Consider the following 27,880-nt stretch of genomic DNA (forward strand, 5'->3'; position numbering starts at 1 on the left):
ACTAATGAAAACATCTCAAAGATGTCATTATTTTTCTAAATTTATTTCTATAATGACATTTTTTAGTACAACTTAAAAACCTTAAAGTAACAAAACCCAGTTTCAAACAAGTTTATTGCTAACAAAATACAGCCTCAAGGGTCCATTATCACTATTTGTTCTATTACTAAAATACAACTGGTGATATAGAGAGGCACCATATAACACGACATACAAATAATTACCTAAGACTCTTGACCTTCAAGACTAGCGAAAAGATAGAGTGCTCGGTGAATCAATCCTTACAATAACATCTTCATCATCGCTTGAATTTTCTGCATGACCATGATGATGTTTTCTTTGTTCTGTGCTTTGTGAAGGTGGATTTGTAACTTGTCTTGTGACCTCATGGACCTTCTTAGCAGTTGCAGCTCCTTCTGATTTCACTGAGACAAGTGGACGGTGGGACTCCATGGTTGGATAGGACAGACTATGAGGTTCTCTACCATGATGGCTTGACAAACTTCTACTCCGCCGAGGGATGCGCACCTTCAAAATGACAATTAATTAATGGAAAAATAAAATAAACTAGACCATGTACTGTTGGGGCATAAATAGACAGCTAAAGCATTTAGGATGAATGTAAGCAAGAAAAATAAAGGAGAATGTAGATTCTTCTGGATATTCTTTGTAGAATTGATCCATCAATTTAGAATGTAGAACTGGAAAAACTAAAAAGAGTTCTGTTGTAAGAAGCTAATATTATTCTATATTGACATACCATACTCCCATAAATGCTCAGATGCACTGCCCTTGCAGACAAACTATAGGTTTGTCGCTCAATCCCTTCAGATATCTGCTCATTGTTCTTTTGTTTGTAGAAATGTTCGGGCCAACTCATAAGACCACTATGTTTTCGACGGAAAGATCTATGAGGATGATCCCCGGCATGCAGTAACACTGAACTTGACCTTCTCACAAGAGAAGCATCGGTCTCAGATGCTGGAATGTCAAAAAGAATTACCCTTGCTGTAGTTTCAACTAGATAAATAGATCCTTGATGAGTAAAACTAGCTCCCTTGGAACCTGTATCAATTGAAAGTAAAAGTTATTTTCATCCACAATAGTCTATACAGTTTTTCAGAAGGGAACTGAAACAAAAAAGTGGAGGTGGGGATGGTAATAGCAGCTAGCCTAAGAAAAGGTGTTTCTAGACAACAAACTTCTCTTGTGGAAAACCTTGATTCACCTCTTGTTATTTTATTCATGGAATCAACAATACAATTTATAAACTTATAACCATTGTACTCAAAGCAGACAATAATGGCTATAAACGACTAACTCATTAACTACCTAGACTCCAAGGGCTAGTATATTAACTACCATTGTCCACAAACTTTCTTTACATGCTCCTCCGAGCTACCTAGACTCCCCATCAAGCTTTTTGAGGTGTTCACCTGCTCCACCGAGCTATCTGGTCTGTTCACCTACTCTAACGAGCTATCCTAGCACTCCATTTTCTCCATTGACTTAATTGAGCTATGTAGACACCGCACCAAGCTAATTAAGCTGGCCTCATGTTCCATTGAGTTGTCCAGGCTATCTACACGCTCCACCATGTTGTCTAAGCTATCTACATGTCTTGATGACCTCTCTAACCTACTTGATTGTCTTGTCGAGTTTGTTAGTTTCATGTGCTCGACCTCCGAGCTACATGCCATCATCAACAATGCTGCTTCTTAACATCTTTTGCAAAATGTTTTGACCTTACCACAATCGAAACAGTTGTTTAAGTAACAATCCTTTGCATAATGGCCATACTTGCCACACTTGAAGCACTCAACATTTGAGTTTCTCAACTGACCTCCTTTCCATTGACCTTGTCCTCTTTCGAGCCAGTTTTGTTGTATAGGTTGTTCTTTCTTTTTCAGCTTCAACCACTAGGACCACTTTGTCTACTGCCTCACTATTATCCTCTTACTTGAGTGTTATGAGCCTCTCCCTTCATTTATAGTTGATTAAGTGGCTCTGCCGTCTTCTTCTTTCGCTGCTCATGTGCCTCAAGGGACTGACAAACTCTTCAATTGTGAGAGTTGATATGTCCTTGGACTCCTTGTGCATTCTCGAAATCGTTTGTCAATGACCTCAAAATCTTCTCCACAACTCGGTTGGCGGGTAAAGTCTCTTTAATTCTACTGTTCGCCATGATTTCAACCCGAGTTATGTACTCAATTACTCCTTCTATCTCCTCCATTGTCATGCTCTCCAACTCACCCCTGAGTGTTTGCAGCTGCACTTGCTTCATTCATCTCCTTTATACGCCTTCTCTGAAATGTCCAATGCTTCTTTTGAAGATTTTGCACCTGTAATCTTCTTAAAGCTAGACTCATCCACAACTTGGTATAGGATGTACAAAGTTGCCTTGTCCTTTGTATGCACTTTTTGCAACACAATCATCTAGGCATTAGACCAATTTGTGGTGTTTTCTGGTTATACATGACCATTTTCCACCACCTCCCAATTTTCTTAAAGAAGAGTCTTCATTTTAAGACTCCAATTGTCATAGTTGACCGACTTTGTCAACTTTGGCAAGGGCACATGTTTGTAAGACTGACTATCTCGTTCTCTCCTTTTCGAACACTCAAACACTCTAGCTCTCTAGCTCTCTTTTATTTTTCCCACTCAGACACTCAAGCTAACTCAAGCTAACTCAAGCTAACTAGCTCTTGATACCACTTTGTAGACAACAAACTTCTCTTGTGAAAAAACTCGATTCACCTCTTGTTGTTATGTTATTCATACAATCAACAATACAATTTATAGACCTACAATCTTTAACTCTTGTACTTAAAACAGACAAAAATGGCTATAAACGACTAACTCATTAATTACCTAGACTCTAACAACTAGTACATTAACTACCCACAATGACTAATTACCCACAACAGCTAATACATTTAAGTTTATAACAAACCCAACAATGTTGATCAATATACGAGTTGAAAATAAGACTTATTTTATTATTCTCAAATCATAAAAAATACATTCTCATACCCTCTATTTGTAATAATCTAGTTCTCCTAAAAAGGGAAATAGGGAAACTAGGAAAACTAGGAAAAATAAAATAAAATAAAAAATTATGTATCTATTTCCTCTAATTAGGAAGATTCTAAAGATATTATCTCAAATTACAACACTCCCCCTCAAGTTGGTAAATGAATATCAATCATTCCCAACTTGCCTACAAGATTTTGAAATCTACCCGGAGGAAACCCTTTTGTAAAAATATCTGTTATTTGAAGTTTTGTAGGAACATGAGTTGTAATCACAAAGCCTCTGTCAAGATTATCTTTGATGAAATGTATGTTAATTTCAATGTGTTTGGTTCTGTCATGCTGTACTGGATTATGGGCTATGCTCATAGCAGACTTATTATCATAGTGTAGTTGCACCGGGTTCTCCACTTTGACTTTAAGTACATCCAAAATGATTTTCATCCAGAGTCCTTCACACATTCCTTGAGCAAGGGCTCGAAATTCAGCTTCTGCACTAGAACGGGATTCTCTATCTTGCTTTTTGCTTCTCCATGTTACTAGACTATCTCCAAGAAATACACAATACCCAGAAGTAGGTTTTCTGTCAGTAATAGAAACTGCATAGTCAACATCAGTATATATCTTCATAGTCAATGTGTCTTCTCTTTTGAATAATAACCCCTTTCCTGGACTTGGCTTCAAGTATTGGAGAATTTTGTCAACTGCTTTCATGTGTCTCTCTCTTGGATCATGCATAAATTGACTCACTACACTAACTGCATAAGCAATGTCTGGTCTTGTGTGATAGATAAATCAATTTTCCCACCAATCTCTAATATTGGGCCTTCTCTACAGGAGCACTTTCTTCACTTCCTATTTTGTGATTCTGTTCTATAGGAACTGTTGAGGTTCTACATCCCAGCTTTCCTATTTCTTTGAGGAGATCAAGTACATATTTCCTTTGGGAGATGAAAATTACGTTCTTGGTGTAGGCAACCTCTATTCCAAGAAAATATTTGAGTTTTCCTAGGTCTTTCATTTCAAATAGAGCTGCCAATTTTTCTTTTAATACCAATTTTTCTGTTTCATCATCTCCTGCAATAATCATATCATCCACATAGACAAGCAATAGAGTGAGTTTACCTGTAGAAGAGTGTTTTATGAATAGAGTATGATCTCCTTGGCTTTGTCTGTATCCCAAGGAAACCATTGCTTTTGTAAGTCTTCCAAACCATGCTCTAGGGGATTGCTTAAGACCATACAATGCTTTCTTCAAGAGGCATACCTTGTTTCTTCCAAACCATGTACACTTCCTCATCTAGATTTCCATGAAGGAAGGCATTCTTCACATCCAGCTGGTGTAAGTCCCATCCAAAATGGGCAGCCAAAGCGAGAATAACTCGAACTGTATTCATCTTTGCCACCGGGGCAAATGTCTCCTCATAATCAATCCCGTATGTTTGGGTATATCCTTTTGCCACCAATCTAGCTTTATATCTTTCTATTGTACCATCTGCCTTTTGTTTCACTGTGAATATCCATCTACACTCTACTGCCTTCTTGTCTCTTGGCTTATCAACAATCTCCCAAGTTGAATTTCTTTCTAATGCATTCATCTCTTCTTTCATGGCTTGATTCCAATGTTCAAGTTTCATGGCCTCCTAGATTGAGGTAGGAATTTTTGTGGCATCAATGGCAACAATAAAACTTCTGTGCTTATCAGAGATTTTTAGTGCAAACATACTGAGAAATAGGATATTTAGCACATGATCTTCTTCCCTTTCTCAATGCAATGGGTAAATTCTCAGTAATACTTACGGGTAAATCCTCAGTAATACTTACCTCCTCCTCATTGATATCTTCAGGGATCCTCACCTCCGGAGTAGACAATTTTTCTTGCTCGAGAGTCGAAGTGGGTTGTTCTCTTCTTTCATATTTTTTGCCAAAAAATTTGTCTTCTTCCTCACTGTGGATTATGGTAGCTTCATTGCTCAAGTCTTGGGCATCATGCAAAGACAAACATGGTAATGACAAGAAGGAGAGTTCATCCACTTCAAGTGCTTTCTCCTCCTGAAGTGGTGGACTGACATAAAAGGATTGTGTTTCATGAAATGTGACATCCATGGTGATAAAGACGCGACGACTCTGAGGATGATAACATTTGTACCCTTTTTTATTAGAAGGATACCCAATAAAGACACATTTAAGAGCTCTGGGATCTAATTTACCACGGTTAGGATGATGAGAATGAACAAAAACAACACATCCAAAGACTCGACTAGGTAGACTCGTTAATAGGGAACAAGAAGGAAGAAAAGACAATAGAGACTCTATAGGACTAATGCCATTTAAGATACGAGTGGGTAACCTGTTGATGAGATATGTGACAGTTAACATAGCTTCTCCCCAGTAATTTTTTGGAACAGACATTTGAAAAAGAAGAGCTCTAGTTATTTCAAGAAGATGACGATTCTTTCTTTCTGCAACCCCATTTTGTTGAGGAGTGTTAACACAAGTTAGTTCCTGAACAATACCATTATGAGACAAAAAATATAGAAATTCATGATTCACATATTCAGTACCATTATCAGACCTGATTCTTTCGATATTTTTTCCAAATTGATTTTGGACAAGATGGAAAAAATTAACAAAAATTTGAAAAACTTTGGATTTATTTTTCATAAGGTATGTCCACGTGACACGGGTACAATCGTCAATAAAGGTAACGAACCATTTGGCTCCGGAAATAGAATCTATGACAGGACCCCAAACATCAGAGTGAATTAAATCAAATGGAGAAATACTCTTTTTGTGACTAATATGATAAGATGCACGATGATGTTTTGACAATTGACAAATATCACATTTAAAAGACTCAATAGACTCTTTGGTAAACAAGTGGGGAAACAAGGACTTGATAAGACTAAATGAAGGATGCCCAAGCCTTTGATGATGTAACCATATTTGAAATTTTGCCCACGTCTCAGATGTAGCTTGTTGACTCATGATTTTTGTGTTGCTTTGGTCATTAAGCACTAAAAAATATAACCCACTCTGCTCCTTAGCCGTTAAAATTGTCTTTCCCGTGGCAAGGTCCTGAAAAACACAATAAGTTGGAAAAAATGTTACTGAACAATTTAAATCCTGTGAGTTTTTACACAGAGATAAGACTATTAGCTAATTGAGGAACATGTAAAACATCCTTTAATACAATAGATGAGTCCAAAATTATATTCCCAGAGCCGCATATAGGTATACCTTGACCATTCGCAACTATAATAAGTTGTTCTTTATTTCTTTTACCATATGAGTTGAAGGACACACTGAAAGGTGTCATATGATCAGTTGCACCCGAATCAAGGATCCAAATACCTTGAGACACATGATCAACAATATTGAGTCAAATCTTACCTTTTATGGACAGAGTACATGATCCAAAGGACTTACTCATTGATTCATCCATTACTTTCAAAGGAATAATTTTTACTTCAGACATCCCGTAGAACGCAACCAGGAGTCTCCAAGACGATGACAGCGTATGAGTCACCGAGAAAAAAAGGAGCAGAACTTAAAACTCAAATCTACTCAAATATAGGCCAAACGGGTCGTCACCGACCCTAGGAATAGACTTAGGGGGCTCCGGTGACCCTATCTGTGGCGGCGGCGGCGAGTGGGTCTCGCTGGAGGTGGGCGCGTGGGCTATACAAGCCGGCGACGGTGGCGGCGCGTGGAGGCTCCTGTCACGAAGTGACTTCCGGCGTTGTGATCGCCGGTGTTGGGCGCACATTTCTGCCCTATCAACGACCCCAACCGGCGACGGCGGCAGCGGCAGTGGTCGGACAGCGGCGGCGGTGCGACTTGTTGCAGCAGAATCGAGCCCCAAGATCAGGAGCTCTGACACCAAGTTGAAAATAAGACTTATTTTATTATTCTCAAATCATAAAAAATACATTCTCATACCCTCTATTTGTAATAATCTAGTTCTCCTAAAAAGGGAAATAGGGAAACTAGGAAAACTAGGAAAAATAAAATAAAATAAAATATTATGTATCTATTTCCTCTAATTAGGAAGATTCTAAAGATATTATCTCAAATTACAACATTATGAATAAATATTACATGATGAAATGCTAGCAAACATAAATTTAAAAAGTTCAGAGTTCTAGAATAAATATATCTTTGTATGAGGCGTCTTTGATGAAATTTACAGTGGATTTTCTTGATTCTGGTCTTGAATGAGCTAGCATTCTTAAATTGAGAGCTGTGCATGGGAACTTACTCAACGTTTCATATTTCCAGTCATCAACTTGACTTGTTATCAAGAAGAATGTTGGTGATAATTGAAAATTCTCCTCGGCATATTGGTGATGGTCAAAGGGTTAATTTTTGGCTGCATAAATGGTTGACTATTCCTATAGTTGATAGGCTTGGGAGTCCTAGTCATTTACGCAGGAAGTTGGAGGCTAAGGTAGCAGACTTTATATCAAATAGATTGTGGCCTATACCTGATGATATTAGTTCTAAAGATCTGGCTCTCACTGTTGCAATCTATGATTTAGTCTTACCTACGTTTGATATTGAGGATGAGCTTAAATGGAATGTTTCTGTGGATGGTACTCTTGGTCTTAAAATTGCTTGGAATTTTCTTTTGCATCAACTTAATACAATGAATGGGCTATCACGGTTTGGAGCAAATTTATTCCTCCCACCTGCATCTTTTCTTGGTTAGCGTATTTTTCATAATTGGTTGTCATCAGATGATAACTTGATCATGTGTTGCATGACCATTGTTTCTTGCTGTCGTCTTTGTAGTGCTGCTGTTGAAACTGCAAAGCACCTGTTTTTTTAATGCATTTTTGCAAGATGTCTCTGCGCCTGACTTAAGATCTTTTCAGTCACATTGTTGCTGATTCTATCTCTTCAATTCTTCATGTCTTGCAAAGATCCTGGAGCACTCGGGCCAAAACAATACATGCTTCTTTACTTGGTGTTACGAAAATTTATGGACAATTAGGAACTTCTGTTTTGATAATCATACAAGAGAAATAAAAACATGATTTATGTTGAGGTCAATCGAACTGGGAATTTTTGTATGGTAGTAAAACCAGAAAATCAGCATCTTCTTAGATGAAAATAGATTTATCATCCAGCTTAGTTATGCTATATGCACGTGAATTCTGCCTCCATGTGATAGGATAGGATATGTAATTAGACAGTTTGCAGACAGATTTTAGATAGTTTGGCAGAAATAAAACATTGAAGTTAGTATGAAGTGGTTAGGGGTAGTTAGGAGGAGTTTAAACAGCAATTAGGGGAAGGTTTAATTAGTAGTTAGACAGTTTTTGTCTTTTAAGGAGGGGGGTGATCTTGTTCTGTGTTTTATTTCTGAACAGGGACTGTCCTGTGTAGAAGGGAATGTTTTCCCTTGGATGTTGTTGAATGTTTTCTGTATTTTTCATTCAATAAACTGCTGCCTCACAGTGAGGTTCCTTGTCTCTGTTTGCGATTGTTTATTTTGTGATAGAATTTAGGTTTCTTGTCACCAAGAAAGCTAACAGTTTCCTTGTTCACTGAACTTCTGTCCAATGGAAACTCAAGTAAAAAGTATTTGAAACAAAATATTTTACAGACAGCTTTAACTTGAGATAAAATACCTGATCCTGCCAAATTTTGGAAGCTTAGATTCCCGGATGAAGGAAGCAGCGCTGCTGGTGCTGTTATGAGTTCTTGACGACCTTGAGTTTTTACATATCCTTCTAGTAAGAGGGCAACTGAATGATGAGGGATTTCTATTGTTTCCCCTCTTATGAATATGGTCATCCTAGATCTCTCTGGATCTGCAATAAGAGCTCTTAAATCTTTCATAGCCAGTTTCCCAAATATCTGAGGAACCAATAGTTTGGAAAGGAAAATAGCACTTTCCTGCAAATCAAGATGAGCACAGTGTTTGATTATGACAACAACTCTCAAACATATCCATTTTCAATGCAAGTAATTACACCATCTACCATTTTCTATGTCTTAATAGGCACCAAGCATATCTAATATCTTTATGAACTATGATACTGTCAATAAACAGCATATCTTAAAAAAACATATTTGAAACTGAAAAACTGAATTCCTGTACAGCTGAAGGGATTTAATGAAATTTATACACAATGCTTGCCGGAGTTTTAGAATGTAGTGACCAAAGCACTCAGAAGTCATCAATGTCAAAGCAGAAGTTGCAACAATGAACTATTAGTGTAACCATACCTCCCACAGGAAGTTTTCTGTTGAAGGATCTGATTTGAGACATGATATTATCTTGCCAGCTTCAAGGAAAATGCAGAATACTACAGAATCTGTGATGACATCACAGATATATGGTCTTCCAGTCAGCACTTCATAAAGACCCAATGTACTCCCATGAGTAAAAGTAGGATAAAATGAGTGTTTGGTTGGTGTCATCTTGCTTTCCCACTAGAAAAAAGCAATTTTTAAAATATAAATCTTTTTGTGTACAAAAGGAGATGTGTTAACCTTCATGATGAGAGAATTTAATACCTTCACTACTCCATTACAAATTAACCAAATACCATTTGACTTTGCACCTTCCTTGTAAAGTGTCACACCACGGAATTTCATCATTTCCTTGGTACAGTTGGCAAGTGATTCACGAACCGAAGATGGGAGAGCACCCAACATAGGATGTATGCTACTTATTTTAGGAAGCTTAACCAAAGGAGGATTTCTAAGTAATTTCTTCAAATCAGTCTGAAAAATAAAGGGAATTAATTAGTGCCAATTATACTTCATGCAAAAGCAAACCATTAGATAACAAATGAATATCACAAGACACCTGGACAGCATCATGGAGATGTAGCATCTCTTTCTCTTCCAATATCCCAGTCTTCTCAAGGTTTTGAACATATTCAATTAAATTATGTAGCACTGCATATGTAACTTGCCTTGTTTTTACAACACGCAGAACCTAATAATTTGACATTCAGAGTACAAAATAAAGAGTATTTAGAAAAAAACACATTTGAACACCATAACCACAAAATGATGCTCAACAAACTGATTAACAGATAAAATAGCAATTAATTTGAAACTGACAGACTGAAACCAAGCAGTCCATTAAAACAAAATTAGAAAAAAACTGGAGGACAAGTTTAGCTAGCAAACCTGAGGGTATGTCACATTAACATCTTCTAGGAACTTCCGTGCTTCTTCTCCTTCTACAACACTTTCATTGATGACAGCAGAAGCAATATCGCTGTCACCTACAGAAGAGTATACGCAGAGGAAATAAATATAAATGATCCTAAGTACAATTAAAAATGTTATCTGACCAACACAAAAGCTTAAGATAGAAACAAGTAAATAACTATAAAATTGTGCCAACTGAGGACATAAAATATGACATCATGAGGTAGGAAGCACTGAATCATTGATAAGGGCAAAACATTAAGTATTAAAGGAGTATCTGTAAATCACTATAAAACATCAAGTCCAGTGCATTTGGATACCTATATCCAATGAGTATCAAATCATGTTATTTTTAAATCAGACAACTTTTGATACACATGGAGTAGGGCTTGAGTTGGCATGATATGGCTTTGATATTCAGCCAACACGACATAGGCTGATGGAGCACCTAAGAGCACCTAAAACCAGACTGTTTATTTCAATTCTAGTGTAAAACAGTTAGAAAAGGAAGCATAAAACAGCTCTGCAAGGATTTAGCACTATTGACAAAGGAAGGATTTAGCACTATTAACAGCTTTGTATGGGAACATGATGTTTTCAGCACTATTATGAATTTTATGTTATTTTGTTCATATTTCCTACATTTATTTAACTTACAATGGTAATTTCTAAAATAAATTTGTTGGTAGGACAACTTAGTATGAGAATCTAAAATAAATTTGTTTAGATTGTTTATACATATATTCTATTTATTTATTTGGTTTATGTATCATCCATACGTCCACACACGGATGTGTATGCACATAACAATCAAAAGAAGGATTGGTTGTCATGAGGAGTATAAGGGAGTGATTGAGAAACATGTTGGTGATGGGATTGGGAGAATGGATTATGCCCTGACAGTGATGAAGCTTTCAGAGGAAAATGGTATGGCGAAGATGGTGAAACACAACATGGCCATATTCCTTCCTAAGGTTGTCACCTTGGAACATATAACAAAGAGTGTCACACACATAAGAATAAGTGCCCCTAGAGACTGCAAGGCCTTAATAGCATGATACCAAAAAGGAGAAACATTTGGATAGACAAAAGTGGCGGAGCTTCAACTAAAATAGTGAGGGAACCAAAATATAATTTAATACTTCATAAAATTTATATCAAAATAAATGATAAAAAGAATAATTTCATAGTAAGTTATTTTGTTACAGGAGAAAGAGAGGATTAAATAAAGGATATATATAGTTTGTTATATCTGTTATTGTTAGTTGGAAATCTTTTATATTTTTATTACTATAGTTTATTAAGGAAATATATTCCTTTATATAGTGTCTTGGTGATACCAGGTAGGGGTTAAAAAATTTGATTGTGCAAACTGGTGATTCTACTGTAGAAAAGGAGAGGGATCCTTTTAGGGTAAAATTGATTACCATGTTCGCTTAGCTTGTTTCTTGAAGAAATAAAGAAGTATTTCAGTGTAATTGTTTTAAGAAAAGGAAGGTGTTCTTATTTTCAAGCTATAGTTTGGCAAATCAAGAAGTGAATCCTAACAGTTTTCAACATTTCTCTTTAAGAAATAAGTTAACACAGCTACTAAGGACAAAAAACAAAATGGAAAAGACATGAAGTAAAAAGAAAGAAAAGTTGAAAACTGGCAATAATAGTATTAGGATAAATAGACAAATTAATGAGGTAGACTTGTACCTATGAAGTCATGTAATTGTTGTCGAGCAATTCTGTGAGCACGAAGAAATGCAGCACAAATATAACATGCAGATTCCAACCTTTGTACAGTGAAGTATGTCACTAGCTTCGGTGGGAACATATTGGACTGTAGAAACTTGTAGTAACTTGGGAAGTGAACGTTAGATTTTAAACCTTTCCAGTCGCATAGAGACTCAGATGAAGCCAAATCTATGGCTTCCTCTACGGATAACATTAGGACATTAGCTGTTATTTGAGAAATCCTTCCTTCCTCAAGCATCTCCCAGTAAGCAGCTTGTACACCTAATATGAGTAATAAGTTCTAAAATTAGGCATGATATTGGCAAAATCGAACAAGCCAAAATCAATAGTAAAATCAGGGCTCATCAGAGGACTTAGCCAACAAGAGACTACCAAAGATTAACTTATTTTAGAATGTATTTCTCTGCAAATGCACATGCCTGTCAAAGATTTACTAAGTCACTATGAGTTAAAGCAACCTTTGTAAAGAAATTGCATATACATACACCATCAAGAAAACAATAGTTGCATCTTCTTAACTTAGGCCTCAAGGCGAACACACAATCAGCATCAATAATTGTAAATGCTATGACATCATAACAAATACAGTAATTATAACAAATAATGTAATCCGTGTCAGCTACATGGATGATGGATCACACATTGTCATTAAACTCAGTTAAAAACTGAATTCTCATAGACATCGATTGTATTATAATATTTTCCTTCAATGCCTTTCTTGATCTCTCCACCCGTTCCCACAGGTTTAAAAATCACGTCATCTACTCTCTTGATGACAAATCCATCCATCAAAATTGAAGTTGATCATATTCAGGCTTTTATTTGCAGAGACTTGTTGCTAGAAAATTAAATATTAACCAAAAGGTCTTTTCTAATAGGAAAAACGTCCACGAATATGGATCAAGCTCTGACCCTAACCTTCACTGCATCTGTACATGCCACTAAATTGAAAGTAAAAAAGTAACACAAGACGAGCTGCTGAAAAGCTAATAGCAAGCATAGTGTGAGAAATAGAGAAGATTGGGAGAAAATATCCCTTGTGTATTTTGCATACACATAGGGTAGTTTATTTATATTGTAGGATATGGGCCAATGCCCTTAATACAAAATAGGCTGAGCCCAAATAACAGAAACACACATCTTAACATCTAACACATAGAATTGAACAAGTTTGAAAAAAATTCTTACATATAATGTGCAAAATAAATGTATAAAAATCTTTAAAAATTGAAAAGGCTTCAAGCATGATCCCCCTAAAGAATACTTGTCCTTACAGACACAAGATGTCTTATGATTATGTGTCTTTACTTTTAACTTACAAAATTAATGGATTCTAAGAATTTAAGATGTCTGAAGCAGTTAAACAAACAGAAACATAAGGTACAGACCTTATAAAGTTCCTATTGTAAAAGATGTAACAAACAATGAAATACTATCATTTTCATTGTAAATGTTCCCATACCATTCAGTAGTCGTACTCGTATATCTTTCAAGTTCATAGGATCTAGTTGACTATCATTTTCAGTTGCACCATGAGGGTGAACACGTTCACCTTCAATGTCATTTAAGCAAGAGATGTATCTCTTCACTGTGGGCCAGTCAGCAGGCCCAAGTTCCTCATCATCTCCAAGTTCACTGAAAGCCTCCAATGCCTTGTCCAACATTTCATGCTTTGTAAAGTCAAGGATACGTCTCTGTTATTAAATGTGTAAAGTATGAGGATCAGACAAAATATAAGTTAGAAGAAGAGAAAGAGGTGATATAGAGATATTTTTCATTTGGAATCAATTTATACAAATTTAAAAGCTTTCCTCTGTTCCTCACAATTTACATTTATTTGTGTTTATAGTTATGTAACCTTCCAATAGTGGCTATGAAGCCCATTTACTCTAAAAACCATTAGGAGATAATATTTACCTGCAAAATAAACTTGACAGCACTGCTTCAGTTTTTAAGCTTCCTTGGCTCACTAGTTTATTTTTAATGTTTCTTATTGATACTTTCTATGTTATTGGAACAACAAATGCAAATAAATCTTCACTGCTATGTATCTAACCAAAGTATATGGATAAGATATTTTTCAAGGTACTTTCTTAGATTTGAGAGAGAGAGAGAGAGAGAGAGAGAGAGAGAGAGAGAGAGAGAGAGAGAGAGAGAGAGAGAGAGACCAACAATTAGGATAAAACCTGAGACATTAGTGAATTACATAAAGTACGAGATATAAAAACATTTCATCTCTAAAAACTAGTACATAAGTTGAACATAGAAGATGAGGAAAATTCTAACCTTAGCTGCTGATAAACTATCCATGCCAAGGTAACGTAACATGAGTTGTGTGGTTGACCCATTTACTATAAGTGTTAAAAACACAGTTCCACCAGTGAAGAAAACAAACTATACAATCAAAAAACAATTGAGTCAATTCACAAAGACAAATAAGTTATCAAGGATTTCTGGTTGTGATGACCTAGCAAAATCTTAGAAGAGTCATGCATTTGAAACTTATAAGTGTTACATTAATCATAAATTGGAAATCATACCAGTGTTCCTGTCTCCGGAGTCAACTCAATTGATTTTCCACTTGAACGCTAAACCAAAAAAAAATTTAATAAATAGAAAGTTTAATTACAAAACATATGGACATGCATGTTGATGCTAGCCACATATAGAATGCTTTTTCCTTAACTTTCTTAACATACATTATTAAGCATAACAATTTCTGTAGAAATTGTTCTGGAGAATAGATAGATATGTATCCTTAAGTTGGTAATTAACTACCATGCATCTTTAAATAGAAAATTTCATTTTGAATTACATTTTGTTAAGACTAATTCCAAGATACTATCCTATGTGTTTGAACTTGTTTCAATAAACAAGTAAAGATAGGAAAAGAAAAGGAAAAAATATATAAAGGCTTAATTGCAGTTCTTGCCCTTTTGGTGACATGAATGTGAGATTTTGATTTCTTAGGTTTTATTGTGCCAATCTAGTCCCTCAAGATTCTTCAATTAACAATCAAGTTCCTCTATCATGATTTGAAATTATTTATTTGCTCAAAATTAAAAGCAATTCAGTTTGCATATCATTGTTATCATAACTATATTAATTTATTCACGATAATTGTCAATACAACAATTTAGTGAATACAATTGAAAAAACCTTTCTATGTTAATTTAGTTTAAATATTGTGTGTTTTAAGGTTATACATTGTATTTAGTACAATCATGCATGCGTAGGAAAAGAAGGTGGACTTTAAGTTTTATCAACCTGAAAAAACCATCGCAATGTAAGATTTGCACCCATTTACTTATTATAATTTGATCATATCTATAGCTAAAGTGGGATCTTCAACCCACCCTCTCATGTTAAGGACTATACATCTAAAGCATGAGAATAAATATTTATGGGTAGTTTGATAATGGCCCAATAGTAGGTGGGAGAATTGGCCCAACAAACCTCGCTAAGATAAACTTCGATACCATCTTAGGAAATAAGTTAAGTCTAAATCAACCGCACAAAAACTTACTAGCAAGATGAGGTTTGCACTCACTCATATATTTTTGTTTGAACACATCTCTAGCCAATATGGGATGCCTACCAATTGTTTGATTAAAAGAGTACCAATAAGCCAAAAGCTATAGCTAATAAGCATGACACAACTTTTTCGACTTAAGAGCATAGCAGCCTAGCAACATTATTTGATTATGAGTTGGTTTATTTTGAATATAGTGAAAACTAGGTATAGCGTTAATATCCATTGTATTGAAAAAACGCATATGCTAATTTATTTATAAAGAAGAAAATATGGGTTAAGCCAAAATATACATATTTATGTAAAATAACATAAGACACAATACTGCTGATAAGCCAAAATTGAATTTTTCAACTAATCTTCTATACTGCTGATAACATCCATTTTTACCTATTTTTATGTGTCTATTGTCATCAACAAATCAACTTTTTCCTAGCTTTAATCTTGTTTTATCCTTAAGTTTAGTGTGTTTTGTATTTTATTTGTTTTATGCTTGTTTCACCACTAATCTCTTTGTTTAAATGTGTGAAATAGATGAATAGGGAGCAATTCTAGTGGAGGAAACACAAGCAAGAACTCAAGTAAGCATGTTTTGGACAAGAAAAGATCAATTTGAAGCAAATACGCGCTGGGCGCCATTGGGATCACACCCAATGCTTCAATTACAGAGTGTTGTCAAACTATCTAGGTTGAACCACACATTTGTGGGGCTAAGCGCCACCAGTCCATTCACAAGTAGCGCTCAATGGTTGAAAATAGCATTGAACGGTGGTTTGACAAAGAGCTCCTTTTACGTTTTAATAGATGGTGCTCAACGGTGCTGATATGGCCCTGAGCGGTGGCATCGGTGACATATTAAAAAGGGGTATATAAACATGTTTCTTGCGAGGCTTTGGGAGATTCCCTCCTCTCACACTTCATTCTTCACCTAGAGTGACTGAGAGAGGCCCTTGGAGGCTATTTGGGGTGCTAAGAAGCTTTCCCTTCTCCTCCTTGGGCTTCAATCTTCATCAATGGTGATTTTGCTCCTTTTGGATTGAGGGGGAAGAAGGGTCACAAATTGGAGATGAAAATGCAAAGAGGAAGCGCGATTGGAGCATGGACTAGAGGCAAAGAACCTTGGGGAAGGGCGTGCATCATTCTTTGGTTTCAATTTCTTCCTTATCTCTTCAATTTGTAAACTCTAGGTTCTCCACCTTAGAGAGCTAACCTTATTTGTTGAGACTAGATGTAATAAACTGAATCTTGTGTATTTTGTGATGTTGATACATATGCTTTTCCATTTCAAAGTGAGTATTGGATTTCTATGCTTAATGTTTGTTGTGGCTTGATCATCAATGGCTTGATTATTGGTTCTTGAGGTGCTTGAAAATGTCTTTTGAACCTAGAATTGAAATTGAATACCAAATGGAGCTTTTATCTAGGGATAAAACACGATTCATTAGTAATCTTAAAACTCTTGAACTTAATGCATAATTTCACTTGTTGAGGATTCAAGGAATTGAAACTTGATGAGTGATCATAGATTGGTAGAAGATTGGTATTTAGAATCCATGGGTGTGTCAACAGATTTGGAATTCATCAACTTAGTTTCCCCCCCAAAATATCTAATGTATACTTCCTTTGAGATATAACAATACCATTTTTTTGGATTGTGCTACCTCATTACACAAGAAATATTTGAGTTTGCCAAGATCTTTGGTCTAAAAATGGTGACGAAGATGTTGTTTCATCTAAGAGATGCCATGGTGGTCACTGCTTATAAGAGCAATACCATCAACATATATTATGAAATAGACACATCCAACACTTGAGTGATGATAAAAGACTAAATGATCTGTCTTACTGCAACACATACCAAATTGTTGAACAACACTACTAAATTTTCCAAACACTGCAAGACATACCAAATTGTGAAGACTATATACCAATCCAGAAGATTCCCCCTGAACAACAAAACTTGGAGGTTCCTTCACATAAATTTCTTCGTGCAAATCTCCATTAAGAAAAACATTTTTCACATCCAGTTGGTAAAAAGGCCACTATTGAAGAGCTACAATGGCTATAAATAAGTGAAAAGAACCCATCTTTGCCACTGGAGAAAAAGTATCACCATAATCTAAATCAAACCTTTGTGTTTAGCCTTTGGCCACAAGATGGCTTTGAGACAGTCAATAGTACCATCGAGACCAACTTTGGTAGCAAAAACCATTCTGCAACCAACAATATATTTCCCAGACAATAATGAGATGAGCTCTCAAAGTTCCATTGTTCTGAAGAGTACTTAGTTCATCAATTATGGCCTGATGGGCTAAGGCATGACCTATAGATTTGGGAATTGACACAAAAGAAATAGACGAAAGGCAAGTATAAAAAGGTGGAGATAATCTATGGTAACTCAAAGTTATATAATGAGGAGAGGGATTACGGGTAGAATGTATACCTTTATAGAGGGCAATTGGATGGTCATATTCAGTTGCCGAAATCAGAGGACACAAAGGAGTTGACACTAGAAGTGAGTCATTTGGTGGTTGTTAGGAATGTTGTCTTCGACTATAAACCTAAAGTGGTGGTGGAGGAAGAAAATCTAACAATAGACTAGGTACAACAGAGGATAACAAACAATAGGAATACTGGTTGTAATAGACGAAGATACACAAGGAGTACAGAGACACTTAAAGTAAAAGGAAGACTCAGTGAAGGTAACATCTGTAGAATTAAAATAGTGGTTAAGAGAATGATAGAAACACTTATATCCCTTTTATGATGGGTAAATCCTAAAAAAAACACTTTTGTGTGATTTAAGAGATAACTTATTAAGACCAGGACTAAAATTATGAACAAAACATGTAAACCCAAAATCTTTAAGAGGTAAGGGATGTAGAGGTTCATGAGAAAATAAAATATAATGAAGAATTTTGTTATTTAAAACCGAAGATGGAATGCGACTAATACGATAAAATGTAGTAAGAATAGCATTACACCAAAATTGTGTAAGGAACCTCACCATGAATTAAAAGCGGGTGATTAATAAGATAAAATACAATAAGAATAGCATCTCATTTTGTTGAGGTATGTAGGCACATGAAGTTTGATGAGGTCATAAGGTGTTTAAAAGAATAAGAAAGGAACAAGTAGAGGTGAATCAAATTCCTCATTCTGCAGGACCAACAACTAAACCAAATGATAGTACAAAGTTTGGGAAAAATCTGGTGTACACACTAAAAGGAAAGGCCATTCCAAGATCTACTCGTGTTCAAGAAACCAACCCTACAACATTACCCGAGGTAATTCCTTTTGATCCTATAAATTATAACTCTATTGCTTATGATGAATTTCCTTCTGAAAAACCAGTTGAATAGGTAGATCATAATTTAAACCTCCTAATTACTCTTAGAAAAGAAACCAGAACATGCACCAGACAACAACGCTACCCCTTGACAAATTATTTATCCTTTGAAAAATTCTCACCTACCCATAAAACCACAACTACACCTTTTGTATCTAAGGCATTAATTGACAAAAAATGGAAACAAGCCATGGACTTGAAGATGGAGGCATTCGAGAAAAACAATACTTGGTAGCTAGTCACCCTACCCCTTGGAAAAAGGGTTGTTGGGTGCAAGTGGGTTTATACTATGAAGTACAAGGCCGATGGAAATATTGAGAGGTATAAGGCAAGGTTGGTGGCCAATGGGTTCACCCAAACATATAGAGTGGATTATTTAGAGACTTTTGAACCAGTTGTAAAAATGAACAGGATTCGAGTAGTTTATCATTAGCAGCAAACTACGATTGGGAACTGCAACAATTTGATATAAAATATGAATTCCTAATAGGGATCTTAAAGAAGAAATATACATGGAGATACCACCTCAGTATATGGGATAGATTAAGGCCAACATAGCTTGCAAACTAAAAAAGGCATTATACGGGTTGAAACAGTCACCTAGAGCATGGTTTGGGAGATTCACAAATGTTATGACAAGTCTTAAATACAAACAAAGCCAAGGGTACCATACTTTATTCAACAAACATTCTGATTCAGGGGGAGTAACAATACTATTGGTCTATGTGGATGATATAATTATTACTAGGAATGGTAAAAAGGAAAAACATAGGTTGAGCCAACGCTTTGCCACAGAAGTAGCCCATTCCAAGAAAGGAATCTTCATATCCAACAAAAATATATCACTGATTTGCTATAGGAAACAGGTCAAACAACCTGCAAACTAGCAAGTACACCTGTTGATCCAAATATAAAGTTGGGAAGTGCAGAGGAGGATGTTTCTGTAGACAAAGAAATGTACCAATGTGGGAAGACTCATTAACCTATCTCACACTAGGTCAGACATTGTCGTTGTTGTGAGCTTAGTTAGCTAATTTACGCACCAACCAAAGGAAGCATGTTTACAAGTTGCACTTAGAATACTGCAGTATTTAAAAGGGACTCCAGGAAAAGGAATTTTGTTCAAAAGAAATAAGAATACTAGTCTTCAGGCATATACAAATGCTGATTATGTTGGTCTGTGGATAGGAGATCAACTATGGGATATTGTACCTTTCTTGGTGGAAACCTAGTAACTTGGAAGAGCAAAAAATAAAGTGTGGTAGCTAGATCTAGTACTGAAGCAGAATTTCTAGCAAAGGCCCAAGGAATATGTGAACTTTTATGGCTGAAGATTATATTGGAAGACTTAAAGGATAAAGTGGGATGAACCTACGAGGTTATATTGTGATGACAAATATGCAATTAGTATAGCCCATGATCCAATACAACATGATAGAACCAAACATAGACGTGGACAAACATTTTATCGAACAAATGCATGACAGTGGCTTGATTTTCACCCTTATTTGTCCACTCAAGGTCAACTTGCAGACATACTCATCAAGGGGTTGAGTAGCAGTAGTTTTGAAAGAATTATATCCAAGCTGGGAATGGAAAACACTTATTTACCAACTTGAGGAGGAGTGTCAAAATATATTTACAAAATTTTAGATATTATTCCCATGTATTTAATTTATTATAGTTTTTGTATCCTGCTATTATTACTAGTATAACAATCCCACAATTCAAGGGTTTGTTCTGCTTTTGTTTCCTAAAATATTCATTATTATGCTCTTATATATATATCCAATGCATGTGAAGAGAAAAATAATAAGAAATATATTCTCTCTCCTAAATTTAAGATCTTAAATTTAGGAGAGAGAATATATTTCTTATTATATGTTTTCTCACATGCATTGGATATATATACAAGAGCTTATTGAATATTTTAGGAAACAAAAGCAGCCTATTCTACTGAACAAACCCTTGAATTGTGGGATTGTTATACTAATAATAATATTAGGATACAAAAAATATAACAAATTAAATACATGGAAATAATATCTAAAATTTTGTAAAATATATTTTGACACTCCCCCTCAAGCTACACCAACTATATTGGTTTTCAACATTTTGTCATTTAAACAATGACACTAAATAGGAATAACAGTAATGAATTGCTGATTAGCACACCATAATAACCCGGTCTACTGTCAGGCACAAGAACAACTACTAATTTTTACAATTTCTAGTAGCAAGTATGCATTTCTTCTTCTACAAATCTTAATGTTTTGGGATGAGGAATATATCTCAATATTCCTATTCATGCACTGTTATTATTCCTATTCCATAATCAATTCCGTTTTTATAATTGTTCCTTGTGCACTTTTGCTTTGTTTAAGAACTTTACCTATTTCCCTCTCTCTTTTTAACTTCCCTTAAAGTAAGTTCTTCATTTCACCGGAAAAAAAAATCCAAAAAGCACCTAGCTCACTTGTAAACAATCATAAGTACAGATAATAAGGAGCTCTCTAAATATGCATTAGTAGTCAAAAGAATACTTGCCTTAACTGATAATGAAAGTGCCAAGGCAACTGCCCCTCGCAATCCTGACCAGATGAGAATAATAGCTTCTTTCCAATCCAAACCATATCCAAAATATCTAAGAAAGGGAAACAATACTCCAACAACAATGCATCGAGACACTTGTACATAAACATAGAGAAGCAAGAGGTGGGTCCATGATGTTCCTGAAACATACCCAATAATTTGTAGTCACTCTTCTTGGCATAACAACAATATTAAGATGATAGCAAGAGCATGCTTAGATATATGATTTAAAGGTAACAATTTAAAGAAATTATAGTCTATCTATGGACTTGCCAAACGCCCCCACTAACTCGGAGTACATAAAAACTATGAAATACAGATTCATCAGCACATTCACCCAAGATTGTTATAAAACTCCCATTTATTTAACACTATTTTCATGTATTTGCATTCAATATACTTCATCATGGTACACATTTTCCCAATATGAGAATATATGAGTTGATTCTTCAAGTAATACTACCATGATAGAAAACATTGTTGTCACCAAGTATTCCTTCAGCTATGACAACTCCACTACAAAAAGTGATGAAATGAAAATATTAAGGGAAGTGATATACCAGTAAGAATGTCCTACATTGTTAAACCAGAAAAAACATATTTTCTATCTTTTCAATCCTACACCATTAAAAGCCTGTTTCACAAGTTATATCAATTGATTATAATTTAAGATTCCAACCAAGCCCTTACCTCAAAATGAAAATTAAGGTATTAGCTATATAAGCAATCATTTCCCTGGACAAAATAAATAAAAGGATTAAAACACAATAAAAGAGGACAGGAAATCTACTTAATTAAACAGAACACTGATTTATTATTGAAAAATACATCAAAAAGTAGATCCCTACTATCTCTCCGCATGTCAGATCCCCAAAAGTGTATTAATAATAATTTGTTCAAGCAGATGGATTGTGGGGCTGTGGGGCTGAGAAATTGTTCGTGTAGTCTCGACATTTCATACTATGGAGATTCCACATCGACTAGCATTGTATAAGTGGAATATAACCCTCATCTCACAAGCTCATTTTATTGAAAAGTTGTTGTGTACTCTAGATATGACCTTTCTTATTCTCTTCTCTTCTCTCTCATCAATTGTATTTGAACTAAAAATGTCATTATAATACAAGGACCTAAGAAAGGGAAATCAAGCTTTCTAATACATTTTCTCCTGTTTTGTATTATCCTAAGTTGGTATCAAAGCATTGCTTTTCCATATTCTGGCATTAATTGCTAACTTGAATTAATAGAACTATCCACTAGTTTACAATCAATCACACATGTCTCTTCTAGGAAGACTAGAGCAAATTTCCTTTGAGAAATTACAACACCTTCTTCTGATTAGGCTATTTCAATGCCCATAAAAAATATTTGAGACTTCCCAAATCTTTGGACTAAAACTTATTGCATAGTTGTTTCTTTAACCAGAGAGAATCTAGCAACATCATTTCTTGCAATGACCATAACATCAACATACACTATTAAGTACACATTGTACAACAATAGAAAACAAATGGTTTGTCTTGTTGTGTTTTAACCCAAAGGTTTGAACAATGTACTTGAACCTTCTCAACTAAGCATGTGGAGATTGCTCGAAACCATAGAGAATGTCGCAAACCATACTAGACTCCCCTTAAGCAACAAACCTAAGAGATTGCTTTATGAAGACCTCTTCTTCTAGATCACCATGCATGAAAACATTTTTAATAACAAATTGATGAAGAGGCTAATAACAAATGGTAGAGAAGGATGTGGTGGAAAAGGTTATCCTCAATGTATTGTAAAAACATGGGTCATATCCAAGAAAATTGCTACTACCCCATGGTTTCTCTGAAAAAACAACCAATGTCTCCAAATTTGAGGTTGTTGAACCAAAATTGTTTTTTATGAGGAATGTCAAGAATATTTGTGGTGCAAATCCAACTGCCTAGCATGATCATCTACAATTCCCAATTTGTCAAGAGCTTTCATTTCACAATCAGTGAAGAATCAAAGCCCATGGATAATTGAAGTGCTTCTTATCATATTTATGGTAATACCTCTTTGTTTTCTTCTCTCTCCTTTCCTAAAAAGCCTCATTCATAACCCTAGCCAATGAATCTAAAGTAGCTTCCCAAAAAATTGGTCTAGACATGTTCTCTTTGTTCATGTTTGTCCTTTCAATCTCTTTTATTTAAGTCAATCAACCAAAACCATTGAATTGTTCAATAACCTTTGATGCCAACTCTTTTTTTTTATACAGGAATGTGGTAAAAGTTGACTAATTGGAGAAGGACATGAATCTAGAGGCTTATACTACTTTGGCACAAGCTCATTTGTGTCTTGTTTTGCATCCCCATCTCCTAAAATTTTACATGAATGCTTAGATCATTCTCACTTGTTAAAATTAAAGAGATGGTTCTTGAACTTCGTAAACTTCAAACTTTGAAATGTGAATCATGTTAACAAGGAAAACACATTCGGTCTTCTTTTCCTAGACATTTTGAATCTTGATGTAACTGCTTTTTTTATCATCCATAATAATATTTTGGGGTCAAGCTGTGTCTCAACTTTTGGTTCTAGATATTATTAGTTTTATTGATGAGTATTATAGACGTACTTGGATTTATTTAATGAAAGACTATCTTGATCTTTTGTCTATCATTATGTCTTTTTTTAGTGATATAAAAAATCAGTTTGGCAAAGTAATAGAAGTTCAAAGTAGCGGTAATGCTAAAGAAAACTTCACAAAATCTAAAGTTGAGTGATAGTGTTTAGAAAATTAATATACTTCACAAATAATTTGTTTTTATTGCTTTTGTATCAAAGGTACACAGAAAATTCTTGTTCACAAAAAGTGTACACAGAAAATTAGAAGAAAAAAAACTCTTGTAGATGAATTTAATTTCTACTCACGAGGACAGTGAAAGGCCTACCAAAAGTGATGTAAGCTTTGTTGACTTTCACCCTTAAAAGCTGTCCTTGCAAATGCAGAATAAAACCTGTAGAAAGATTTCAATAATCAGGTTTCAAAAAAGAGATATTAGTCATTGCATACTAAAGGTCAACTTACATTCCCAAAGACATCACCGTCAAAACACCTGAGACACCTGAACCCTCCTGGGCCTGTAATAGATTTTGATCATTAATTTCTTCATGCACAAGATTGAAGTAACTTAAGATAGCACCAATACATCCAAGAATAAAAGATGAATCCAGATTTTTTAAAGGGTACTTACAGTGAAATAAGCAATGTAGCTAACAGCAAATGTTAGAGCAATTTCAATCACTGTATCATTAAAAATAAACCCTAGCCACAAAACAGATGCAATCCCAAAAGCAAGACCCATCCCTACACTGGACCGAGCAAACAGTCAAATGAGTGAAGATATCTTTTGACACTAGTGTAACAAAAAAGTAGGTGAAAACCTACGCTCCAAGTGAAACTTGTGCTAGAAATTTGATTATAGCAGCCCAATTGAAGGTCTCTCCAAGAACCATCCGATAGAAAAGAGTATAAACTACAATAGCCGTCCTGGACAAGAATGAAGATTAAGCTTTTGGCAAATGCAAATACAAAAAGAAACATACATTTAAAAACCATCTGTCACTTCTTACAATATAGACTCACTTGGAAAAACACAAATTCATTTGAAGAGTAGATGTTAGTTAAAGCAGTGCAAAGAGTACTAAAAATACCCATCATTCATCAAGGATTCCCCTTCAATTATGGTGCTTAGTTTTTTGCTGGCACCAAGATCTTTCAACAAAGCCACAACAGCAACAGGATCTGTTGCACTCAGAAGTCCCCCAAGCAACAGTGATGTTTTCCAACCCCAGTTGTATGGAAAAGTAAGCTGTATCATGTCAAATGATCTATAATTATATAAGAGAAATGATGAAATCTAAACACATGAGCTCACATACCTTCATGACAACTCCAAGACAAACAGTTGAAAGCGCAACACCAGGACCAGCTAGTATGATCATTTGTGCAAGACACCTCTGCATTCAGCCCAAAGTGCATCTTGTGTTGGTAACATTTAGCAATTGACTTAAATTATTACAAAAATAATATCTAGTCTGCTCCCTGTTTAGCAGCATTTAATGCTAGCTATGTCTAACCTCGTGGATTTAATTTTTTCATCTTCCATCATGATAATTATGAAATAGTTATTTGGTCTCATTTTGTGCATTAAAGTTTTCAGAGTAATTGAATTAGAAATAGTTAGTTTCTTGCTCAGCTTTTAAGTTCATCATCTTCTTTAGTTTATATACCTTTTCTTAGAATATTTATATCTCAGTTTTCTTACATATATAATATAGAAAATTATCATGACAGAGAGAAACCATCACTTATAAACCACTACAAAATTGTACTCAGAAGAATCCAAGAAAAGAAACCTTAATTTGGTGAACTTCCATTAAGAATGAGCTTTCAAACAGGAGAGCAGGAAGAAAAACAGCTAACAGAAGGTCTGGATCAATCTCTGACCCTGCATATAAAAAATATCAATTACTTCAATTATTTTTAAACAAGAAGCTGAAGAATGAAGCTTATTAAATTGGAAATATTCTAAAATTCCAGTATACTCAAATGCTGCAAGGCTGTACATTGAAAAGCCTTTTCTTTTTAATGCTAAGCACACAAGTTTCAAACTGACTAGAATAAAAACATAACTAACTTACAAAGACGAATTCCATCTCCAATCTTTCCCAGCCGATGATGAGTACCATATTCTGTTTAGAGATACACCATTAATCAGCCAAGTTATTAACATTAAATAAAATAAAAAATATATATTATACGAGAATGCCAAAAAGGAGTAAGCTTAAATGAAAACAACAGTTAAGAATACTGTTCAAAGGGAAAAAGTTAAACAGTGAAGAAGGCCTATCTTTCAGCAGTCATATAGACTGGCAGAAAATAGTTTTCCATCTCTAAGAAACCTCGGAAAGGACCACTTTCTTAGGAATAATTTCCATAGCCAGGATTTGAATTGAGAAATGCAACATTTTCCAATATAGCAGGAAAGTTTTCAGAGAAACAGGTAACCTCTGATGAGGCAAAGAACGGAGCAAAATTATAAAAAGAAATGATAATCAACATAGAATAAGTTTAATACTTTCTACTAAATATAAACCTAAAGAAAAAATTGACAACATTTTCTAAGTCTTTCAAGTCTCCTTTAGAATGTCATCAAACCTGGTGAGCTAGGTGACGTTTCTAAGATTTGTACCTTAGATTAGATGGTTATGTATGAATATAACTAGTTACAACAATATGAGTCAGTAATTTACAAAAGAATTCCATGAAAAGATCTTGTCTGATCTATATGGAATTCCCATGATTTTCTGCATGTTTAAATGTCTACATGTCCTCGGTTGGAGCTTCAAATAAGAAGCTCAAAAAGATCAAATCAGAATTAAATAAGTAATGTATATAGAATCAAGAAAAAGTAAAAGTTCAACTATTAGCAGTTTATTTCCCATTCACTTCCTTTGCTTGCAGATACTCTCTTTTTTTTCTCCAAACATGGTGAACAATACCATCTCGGCCCGATGTTCTTACAAGTCTATGTTGGGATCTAAAGATTAAAAATGAAGATTTTTCAACATCCTACCCGATTCGTTTAAATTCTATTCAGTGTTTGACTAAAACAGGAAAAGGACAAGTTCAAAGGGTGTGTCTCAATTTTTCTGCAGTGAGTTATCGCCCTCTATAGAAAGTCAACACCCTCAGATGAAGCCATTGGACACTAAAAGTTCTGTCTTTTTCCTTGCTCTTTAACCGTAATCACACCAAACCCAGCCAAAGAAATCCAAGATTAAGTGGTTCATTCTAGAAAGTAAACTATTATAACAACAACAACAACAACATCAACAGAAAAAAACGATGATAAAAAAGCGAAGGGTAGGACCTATAGATCCAAGTGCAATGCCAATTATGAGCAAGGCAACGGTGTAAGGAACTCTAGTCCCACGCAAGAGGTGCCTACAAGCAATCCCCAGAGCCAAACTGAGACCAAAGAAGATTACTGCATCTGCTGGACTGGACTGTTCCGATGAAGAGGAAGGAGCAGAAGCATCAGAGACAACAGAAAGGGAAAAGGAAAGGGAAAGCGAAACGGGTTGTTGCTCTTGGTGTAGTAGCTCCATTTGCGGCAGTGGTGATGATGAGAGATGAGAACTGGGAAGTCCCTATTATCAGGTTCCTGAATTTGGATCAACCAGAAACAGAGACACGTGCAAAAGAGAGAGAAGGTTGCATTTTGTTTTTTTTCCTGTGAAATCTAGCCGCTGAATGAAGAGTGATGATGTTCTACACGACAAAACAATGTGGCGGAGATTATAGTTTGTTGACTAATGACTACCTCAGCACAATCAAATCCTTCTGAAAAAAACATGAAGTTAGAGAAAAATTGTACTACTGATATTGTTCCTTAGAGAAGAAGATTTCACGTTCCAATTTTGAAATGA

At 35.2% G+C, this 27,880-nt stretch overlaps 2 protein-coding genes across 6 annotated transcripts in view; one reads left to right on the forward strand and one right to left on the reverse strand.

Moving 5' to 3' along the window:
• LOC108319721 (uncharacterized) overlaps nucleotides 1-24,318 on the forward strand; it is a 40,079-nt gene extending 15,761 nt beyond the window's left edge. Inside the window, exons 7-8 of one of the 3 annotated variants that reach the window (XR_008246362.1) lie at nucleotides 16,018-16,629; nucleotides 23,664-24,318. Coding sequence is in view for 1 of the 3 variants with exons in the window: in XM_052871387.1 (XP_052727347.1) it covers nucleotides 16,018-16,038 (21 nt within the window). In the remaining 2 variants the exon portion in view is untranslated. Of the gene's footprint in view, nucleotides 1-16,017; nucleotides 20,599-23,663 lie in introns of those variants that run through there. The other 2 variants (XR_008246368.1, XM_052871387.1) reach the window with 2 other exon arrangements.
• Nucleotides 3-27,880, reverse strand: LOC108319716 (sodium/hydrogen exchanger 8). 3 transcript variants are annotated; one of them, XM_017550942.2, is made up of 23 exons: nucleotides 27,322-27,875; nucleotides 26,090-26,140; nucleotides 25,805-25,896; nucleotides 25,328-25,405; nucleotides 25,100-25,257; nucleotides 24,834-24,935; nucleotides 24,640-24,757; nucleotides 24,474-24,526; nucleotides 24,337-24,402; nucleotides 22,115-22,159; nucleotides 21,888-21,940; nucleotides 21,380-21,564; nucleotides 14,492-14,539; nucleotides 14,238-14,345; nucleotides 13,414-13,645; nucleotides 11,910-12,212; nucleotides 10,185-10,282; nucleotides 9,856-9,987; nucleotides 9,561-9,770; nucleotides 9,270-9,476; nucleotides 8,669-8,936; nucleotides 761-1,065; nucleotides 3-528 (listed from the first exon to the last, which is right to left on the reverse strand). In XM_017550942.2, the coding sequence occupies exons 1-23, from the start codon at nucleotides 27,557-27,559 to the stop codon at nucleotides 247-249; spliced, it is 3,432 nt and encodes a 1,143-aa protein (XP_017406431.1). In that variant the 5' UTR covers nucleotides 27,560-27,875; the 3' UTR covers nucleotides 3-246. The 3 variants fall into 3 exon arrangements, 2 of the variants coding, with proteins under 2 accessions (XP_017406431.1, XP_017406432.1); XR_008246359.1 differs by lacking the exon at nucleotides 3-528 and adding an exon at nucleotides 4,857-6,110 and having other exon boundaries at nucleotides 927-1,065; nucleotides 27,322-27,880; XM_017550943.2 differs by lacking the exons at nucleotides 26,090-26,140; nucleotides 27,322-27,875 and having other exon boundaries at nucleotides 25,100-25,276; nucleotides 25,805-25,866.

This window comes from Vigna angularis, chromosome 1 (assembly GCF_016808095.1).
Source record: "Vigna angularis cultivar LongXiaoDou No.4 chromosome 1, ASM1680809v1, whole genome shotgun sequence".
Taxonomy (NCBI): domain Eukaryota; kingdom Viridiplantae; phylum Streptophyta; class Magnoliopsida; order Fabales; family Fabaceae; genus Vigna; species Vigna angularis.